This window comes from Athene noctua, chromosome 3 (genome assembly GCF_965140245.1).
Source record: "Athene noctua chromosome 3, bAthNoc1.hap1.1, whole genome shotgun sequence".
NCBI lineage: Eukaryota > Metazoa > Chordata > Aves > Strigiformes > Strigidae > Athene > Athene noctua.
Genome location: NC_134039.1, coordinates 81,648,796 through 81,657,485, shown reverse-complemented (window position 1 = coordinate 81,657,485; position 8,690 = coordinate 81,648,796). Strand labels below are relative to the sequence as shown.

Sequence of the window (8,690 nt, the reverse complement as noted above, 5' to 3'; positions counted from 1 at the left end):
ACAACCATTTCCAGATGATAGCTCCCAGTGAATAAATGACGATTTTATTAATTCCCAGGTATACAACCCCAAACCCTGCAGTGCTGAGTTTCATCCTGTGACGGTTCCTCTCGGCCGGAGTGATCTCATTCTCTCTGCGTTACGGAATTGTCCTCTCAGGTGACGATACAACCGAAGTGCCACTCACGAGTTTTCTCAGGAGCGCCCTAATCCCCATCCCGTGGTCACAGACGCAAATGCTCAGCGGGATCTGAGGGAATTATCGCAAAAGTCACTATTCTGGTACCCCTCCCGCCTCCCCAAGATCCTCACTACTGAACGCCGCCCCTCCCCGAGCAGGAGGTCCCGGGAGGCCTCGCTGGTTCCGCACCCAACGCGTTGGGCAGGCCAGGCCCCGGACCGAGCCGACAGCGAGAGTCGGGGCCGGGTTACTGGGTGCCCGGGCTGCAGCCGCCGCCTCGGGACCCGCCCCGCGGGGCCTAGCGGCCGGCAGCGAGCGGCCCTTGGCGCTGCCCGCAGCCATGGCCGCCGCCCGCCTGGCCCGGCTCAGGGGGCCGCTGGCCGCCGCCTTCAGCAGCGCCGCGGCGGCGGGAGCCGGGGGGCCGCCCCGGCCCGGGTCGCTGCCCCCGCCCGGGAAGCTGACGGTCCGGCGGCAGGCGGGGGGCGTCCGGTGAGGCGGCGGGCGGGGGGGGAGAGGCACGGCTGCGCCCCTGAGGCTCTGATGGCGATTGTGACTTTTTTATATATACATAGTCACCCTCGTTGTTTTCAACGGCTTTTACAGGAACATTATCTTGAACAACCCGAGGAAGAGAAACGCCCTGTCCCTCTCCATGCTGCAGTCCCTCAGGGAGGACCTGCTGCACGACGTCAAAAGCAAAGACCTCCGAGTTATCATCATCTCAGGTACTTCCGTCATTTAGAGCCGACGGAAGAGAAGGGGAGGGCGAGGGAAGGAGGAGAAACGGGAGAATACAGAGTTTAAACCGAAATTTCTCACAGAATTCCCGAAAGTGGGACAGGGAGGGATTTGCATGTTGTTTTCCGGGACCGTGCAGAGTATCCTACAGGTGCCTTCACCCTTCAGACCCTGCTCTCATGCTGTTCTTTCATAATCCCTATTTCCACTCTCACGCACATAATTCCTCATTTTTGAACACAGTATTAACACTTGACTTGAGTCTTGTTACGTTTTTGTTTGTAGTTAACATGTCTAAGAAGAAACACTGTAGAAACACGTTTCAGCATGTCAGTTTTTCAGTCAGGTGATGCACTGTGTTTAGAGCCCATGAGCTTTTTCCTTATGTAAAAACAATCAGTAGATTAAATAACTCGTTTAAAATTTATGTGTAAATAATACTTTAAGCAGAACAAAAACCAGGTTCTAATGGTTATCAATCTAAAGAAATAACATTCCCAGATACAAGGTTTCATGCAGGAACAGGCTGAGCTGGTGTGACACTTGTCGTCTTCAGTGGCAGGTGTAGGTTGTAGTAAACAGGGCTCACAAAGTTTCTTCAAATCATCTGCTCAGTTTCCCCGCGCTAAGCCCGATCAGCCTCATTATCTGCCACTGGCTTGTCAAAACTGGTTTTAAAACTCTCCGATGAAGGACAGACCATAATAACGATACTGCAGTCACTTGTACCTGCAGATGTAAAACTTCTGCTTTTAGAGGCTGTTACAGTTTTCCTCCATTTAGGTATTAACATTTGTTAAAGATAATGAAACTTGAGCTGTTCTTAAGCCATCTTTTTCTCCTCTGCTGTTTTAAGACAATCTTGCCCTGTCCCCCTTCCAAATATCTTGGAGAAATCGGTTTATTAATGTAGGATGCTGCTGTTTCCTGTATGTAAAGGAAAAACTGTGTTAGTGCACACACACATGAGAGTGGAAGTAAGCTAACTTCACAGGGTGAGTTTAAATACATATATTCAATGTTTCAAACAGCAGCTGCAAATTTTGTGAATCAGTTCAGGTTCTTCTTTGGGAGTACAGTAGTCTGGGGGTTTGTGAACATGATTTCATTTGTTATTTTGTTTTAGTTTAAAAAAGAAATTGCATGTTCCTCTTTATTTCCAATTCCCTTGATGAATGGAGTGCAAAAGAAGAAATCTCAAGAAAATAAAAGACTTCTCAGGGAATGCTTTGAGTCTTTAACACAGACTTTGCAGTAGATTCTTCTTCAGTGAGGCACAAATGCAGATGGGATTAATTTCCAGATTTGTATTGCTGTTCCCATGAGCTGACTGATGTTAATTGTGTGGTTATTTCTGGATAGCCTGTGTTACAATCTGATCCCTAAGAAACGAATGCATAGGTAAGGTCCTGTCTGCGTAGTTGTAGCTGGAATTGTCACATCTGTACAAATACCTGAGAAATTCTGAAGGATTCAAAAGCCTCAAATTGGCTTATTCTTATGGCAGATATCCTCACCACAAAGGAAAACTCTTGTAAAGATAGTGTACCCCTAAAGGATGTTTTGATCTTAGATGCCGCTGGAGGCAAGCAAATCCAAAGCTTAAGTCCACAGAAACCTGCTCTTTTCCTGCCCAAAGCCTGGACATGCTTTTTGGGATTCTCTAGATGACAATTTTAGCAGTGGAGGAAGAGAGACCCCAACAAACCTTCTGGTTCTCCTCTGGCAGAACAACTTTTTTTTTTTTTTTTTACCAGTGTAGCCTTGAACGCCATTACACAAAAATCTCGAAGCTTATTTAGCAAAAGTTAATCATTAATGCTGGATACAATAAATAGGGACTAACTGTATATTAGTCTTGAGAGCAGAGCACTCCAACCATGCTCCAGCTGACGAGTTTACATTGTACCAAGGAGCTCTTTGGAACAGCATCCTCACAAGAAACTGGGCTCAGAGGTGTGAACTGCCTTGTTTTTAACTGAGTTAACTTGGAATGGAAGTAAAACTAGGCCTTTAAAAAATATTTATGGATGTCAGTGTGGTTAAATGTTGCATTGTGACAATTTAAAGTTGTTACAAAACCCAGCAGGCAATTATTTTGGAACCCTGTGTGAAAGTCCCTCCCCAAGCTCCTTTTTGACCATTTTGACCTTTAGCTGGGGCACTGATATGCTACTACCCCAGACTGACTTTTCCTGAAATTCTTTGTAGCTGAAGGACCTGTATTTTGTTCTGGCCATGATTTAAAGGAACTGTCAAGTGAAGATGATGTGAAGCATCATTCCCAAGTGTTTGAAATCTGTGCAGAGGTAAGCAGTTCTTCTTAAGTGCCACTCCTTTTGCCTGGAAAATTTCTTGCTTTAAGGACCAGAAGAATTTAAATTGTCCTGTATGTATATCTAGCACTGTGGCTATATTCAGGATTAATGAGTAGTATAACAAGTTTAACTTTGATTAATAAGGAGACATAGGAAAAAATAACAATGTCAGCATTTAGAGTTAAAAACATGCCTAGCTTTCTTTGTGAGAATGGTGCCCTACTGTGTAGTAAGTTTAGTAAGGGGCATTATTACAAATTAAAAATGGTATACCAGTTTCAGATGAATATTCCTGAGACCATGAAATTCAGAGATTGGGAGATATTCAAAACCCAACTAGACACAGTCCTGGAAAACCTGCTCCACCTGAGCCTGCTTGAGTAGGGGGGTAGGACACGATGATCTCAAGAGGTCACTGCCAACCTAAATGCTTCTGTGAAACTGGCAAAGCAAGTTCAGGAAGAAATTAAATCTAAGAGATGAAATGACACTTGAAGCGATCCCTTTTCTGATGTTCATGGTAGTTGTAAGTGCTTTAAACTCTACCTGAGCATCCTAAAGGGATTTAAGTTTCTTAAAAATCACAACTCACTGTTATCCCCATGGAGGAAGAAGGTCTTACTGGTTAATAATGGCACTTTACAGGTAAACAGAAATAGAGAAATTAATTCAGGCTTTATTTAGGATCCTAACTAATATTTAAATTTTAGTTGTGTGGTAGAATAATGGACTTTTGCTTCTTTTTGGTCAGTAGAGAGAGAAAGGTACTTTTGGGAGCTTCCAAAATGGAATCATATCTTCCTAAATTTTAATAAGTAGAATGGATCCTACCCTAAATGACATGCCTGCAGCATTGTGGAGCACTGGACTTTCAGGTTTTCAGGAACCTTGGGTTCTACATCTGGCTATGACTGGTGACCTTAAGCGGATCATCTGAGCTGCTACATCTGTTTCCCTATGCACATAACGGTGTTAGCAATACTGTGTAATGCAGTATCCAAGTACTTGCCACATACACGTTTGAGACATACACAGCTGAGAATATCACTTCTCAAGAGGCTTTTCAAATACAAAAGCGTAAGTACCAGGTGGTTTTTTTTTTCAGAGAAGCTGTTGACTTTGAATTTTTATAACCACAAGAGCGTTCTATAGTTATTTGTCAGTACACACGCAAGTATCATTACTCTTTTGTTGTCTGCTTCTCAAGATCCACTGAAAAACTGTTTTTATACAAAGATAGAAGAATGGAGACAGATTCATGAAATTCAACACTGAATGTACGTAATTTTACCTGAGGAACATAAAATTTATTGGACTTCACCTACTGGAAAAAATTGAGTTAACAAATGAAAATTTGTTATCTTGCTGCACTGTGCTAATACGAGACATTATTTTTTAATCCAGATAATTACTTTAGTCATTTAACTAGTGTTTTCTATCTTCAGGCATTAAAATTATGTGAGTTTATTGGTTCCCACTGTATGGAATCAAGACCTGAGTTAGAAAAGTTAAGACAAATTAATCTTTCTTAACTTAAGCTGTCTAAAGTTGGATGTCCAACCTTCAAGAATTATCTGAGAGATAAAATGAGTGCATTTTCCCATATTATGTCTAATGCAAGCAGCAAAAGTTGTTTTTTGCAGGCAAGTCCCTCCCTGGAACACAGAGTAAGCCTGGAAAGACATCCAGTGATTGTGTTTGGGTGAGATTAACCCAGACTCAAGATCATGCATAAACCATTGAGAGTCTGGTTTAATTTCTCAGGACAGAGATTTTTGTGAAGCCAATTTTCCATTATGGGGCAAATGAAGGTGGGGATGGTGTGTCTCCAGTGTGTCTCATCTTCCCACAACCAGGAACTCTAGACCCGCAGTGCAGAGGCACCCAAGCTCCATACAGATCCGATAACAAGTGTTTCTGCCTTTCTTTCCTGTGTTTTCCATTTCCACTGGCCTTTGCAGGACCAACTCGTGCTACGTAAACACAACTGAGCAGATACTGCAACAGCAGTGGTCTTGCGCGTGAGAACAGGTTTTGCAGAAAGCTTACTTCTTTTTCTAAACCCCAATTAATAAAGCTGAAAAATGCATACATCAGGTGTGTGAAGCAATTGGAAGTTTTAGAGCAGCCACTGGTTTAAGTTTCAGAGACTGACCACTTTCTTTTGTGCATGCAGGTTATGACTTTAATCCAGAAACTTCCAGTACCAGTGATTGCTAAAGTAAACGGCTTGGCTACAGCAGCCGGCTGTCAGCTTGTGGCAAGCTGTGACATTGCAGTGGCAAGTGAGAAATCTCAATTTGCTACTCCTGGAGTAAACATTGGACTGTTCTGCTCCACACCAGCTGTGGCCTTGGGCAGGTCTCTTCCAAGAAAGGTAGGCTCCATTCCCTGATACTCTTCGTCATTTTGCAAGAAGTAGGTTCTCATGTTTCAGTTCCATTGCCTGAACTTTATTTTCCTGCAATACAACATTCAAAATACTTCATTGCAAAAAACATTCTCATAACTCTTTGGACTGGGAAAAATATTAAAGGGTTGAACTCTGTTTAGGGAAAGCAGCTTCCTACTGATGCAGTCCCAACCAGCATGAACTCACACCAGCAGCACACCAGCTCAGCGATCCCCTTCCTTCCAACAGACAGCTCTGGACTTTAGACAGTGATGTTCTTCCCTGATGAGGAAACCCCTGCAAGTTCAGGATATCAATTCCACCACACTATCTGTTCTTGCCAGGCAGTGACATTTTGCTGCCAGCATGATCTGCCTGGGTGTAAATCAAGATGCTTTAAATAGCATCTAAAACCCTCCTGTACTTTCTTCCCACTTTATTTCCTACTGATTGTGACTACACATCTCTCACTGCATAAACAATAGTATGATCTGTAAAGCTTCTGTAACTGAGAAAAGAAGCTTTAAGTTCTGATCCAGTTGGATTCAGGACAGACTCTCTGAGCCCAGCAGGGCTCTGTTGGGATGCAGTGACTTAATTGCACAAGCCTAATTGCTGTAGAACAACTTAAAGTTTAAATGTCCCATCTGTAAATCATCCTGTTCAAATATAGTCTGCCTGTGGGGTATTTTTGCAAGTGTTCCATAGTGTACAGTTGTAGCTGTTTCTGAACTAGTATTTCTGGGGTTTATGACTACGTTTTTTAGACGTGTGTGACATGCTTTTCTCTGTGCCACTTTTCAAAGTAGCCAGAACATTCCCTGCAGTTCTCAGGATTACCGATTTAACCTTTTATCAAATGAACTGTTGCCACTGTTTGTAGCTACCAGAGCAAAGATACTAATGAGGATAATCAGCTCTTATGATTCAGTGCATTGGTCAGTTGCATCAGGAGTCATGGAAAAAAATTCTTATTGGTCTATAACATTGAATAGTCACTGCGTATTTGGGGGATTTTTTTAATCTGAAACCTCAAGTACAGGATGCTGGAAGCAGCAGGAGACTGAAACAGATGCGGCTATAAGAAGCGCATATTTAAAAACACCCTGACCAAACTTAAAACTAAGGCAAGTATTTTTAAAAACTACACATTGACATAGTAAGTCTTTATTTATTATTATATGCCCAGCTTAAAATACTGAGTTGACATTGTGGACCATCCACATCTCTCAATTCCTACTGCAATCACTAGAGACTGTGGGATACCCAGTAAAGTAGAAACCCAGAGGTGTCAGCCTGGGACAGCTGGCATCAGTGGGCAGGTTTGAAAAAAGGCCAGCTTTAGACCCAGTCCTCTTTGCTGAAACCTCATAACAATTCCTTGGCAAGTTTAAGAGGCCAAAAGATTAAAATCCTACATTTGTCAAAAGAGTAACTTGTACTTGAAGGAGGAGGCTGAAATTCCCCAAACAAATTAAAGCAATAAGGCAGTTGAATTGACTTAATACAGTATTTTTTTCTCGTTCAGGTGGCATTAGAGATGCTTTTCACGGGTGAACCTCTTTCTGCCCAAGAAGCATTAATGCACGGGCTTGTCAGCAAGGTGGTACCAGAAGACAAGCTGGAAGAAGAGACCATGAAAATCTCTCACAAGATATGCGAAAGCAGCAAATCTGTCCTGGCATTGGGGAAGGCCACCTTTTACAGACAAATGACACAGGACCTCGATACTGCTTACAGAATGACTACTCAGGTCATGGTAGACAATTTGACTTTGAGAGATGGACAGGAAGGTATTGAAGCCTTCATTCAGAAGCGTAAGCCTGTCTGGTCACATTCTCAGGATGAGAAGAAATGAATCTTGTTTCCTTAGCTGTGCTTTATGATTCTTCACGCAGTTGCCTTTGGGAACTATACTTTTGTTCTTCCTGCAAGTTAAATTTCTCTTCTTGCATATGCCAGACACAATAAATTTATTCTAAGTATAGCATAAATGTTAAGAAAATCAAACCAAAGGTTTTTTTCAGCAATGAATTAAGTCTAGGGTTTTAGAAGGAACTCTGTGCTGCAAAAATCAGTTTAGTACATCCCAGGTTACTTAGGGAATCACAGGGGCTGGGAAATTGCTCAGATGACCCTGTTCAGTGCCTCTCCCCATAGTTGTGGATGAGAATTTCCATTTACTGTTATTAATAGAGAAGTAAAAGGCTTGGAGACATGCCAGAGATGATGATAGTACATGTAATGGATTCCAGTACTGTTCATGTTAGAGACAAAAGCCTGTAACAGTAGTCTATTGCTCCTTATGAATAGATCTGCTTATGAACTGTATGTATTACTAGTTTGTCTCCTTCAGCAAATCCATCAGTTCAATCACTTGTCCCAGCTCTAGAGAATTTTGCTGTTGACTCCAGTGAGGCTGAGCATGGCTTGGGGGTGTTTAGTTTCACAAAGGGCACACCGCAAAAGCCACTGCCCGTGGGCTTCAGCAGAGATTCTCACCTGGCAGTGTGTTGACCCAGCTGTAATTTTCAGGCTGTACATCTTCAGTTTATCACAGAATCTGAGATGTGTTAGTTGGAATGTCCATCCTTGTGCTCAAACCTGGGCTTTTCCTGACACCAGAGCAGTTCAGGCATGGATTTATGGTCTTGAAAACCTCCAACAACAGAGATTCAGTTGCTCCCCTGGGTAATCTGTTACAGTGCTGTGCAACCCTCCTGGTGAAATAGTTTTTCTTGATGTTCAGTCTGAGCCTCAGAGGTGCATTTTTTTGGCCATTGCCCCTTGTTACATTATCTGACATTACTGAGAAAACTGCAGCTCTGTTATCTTTGTAACTCTCTTCAAGCAGTCACAGGCTGCAGTTAGACTCTCCTCTGTGCCACAGCAAACAAGTCCAGCTTCTCCCACTCTCCTCATGGGTCATGTTCTCTAGGTAACCAAATTGGTAGGGCTCCAGTGGACCAATTCCAGTTTCTCCACATCCCTTTTGCACTGGTTGTGCCCAGACTGGACTGTATTCCAAATAGGGTCTCACCAGTGCTGAGCAGAGGAGAAT

The 8,690-nt window shown here is 42.9% G+C and overlaps 1 protein-coding gene across 1 annotated transcript; it reads left to right on the top strand.

Moving 5' to 3' along the window:
* The first annotated feature begins 345 nt into the window (after window positions 1-345).
* On the top strand, window positions 346-7,972 carry ECHDC3 (enoyl-CoA hydratase domain containing 3). The gene is made up of 5 exons (XM_074901628.1): window positions 346-670; window positions 785-906; window positions 3,131-3,228; window positions 5,414-5,614; window positions 7,158-7,972. The coding sequence occupies exons 1-5, from the start codon at window positions 522-524 to the stop codon at window positions 7,485-7,487; spliced, it is 900 nt and encodes a 299-aa protein (XP_074757729.1). The 5' UTR covers window positions 346-521; the 3' UTR covers window positions 7,488-7,972.
* The last annotated feature ends 718 nt before the right edge of the window (window positions 7,973-8,690 follow it).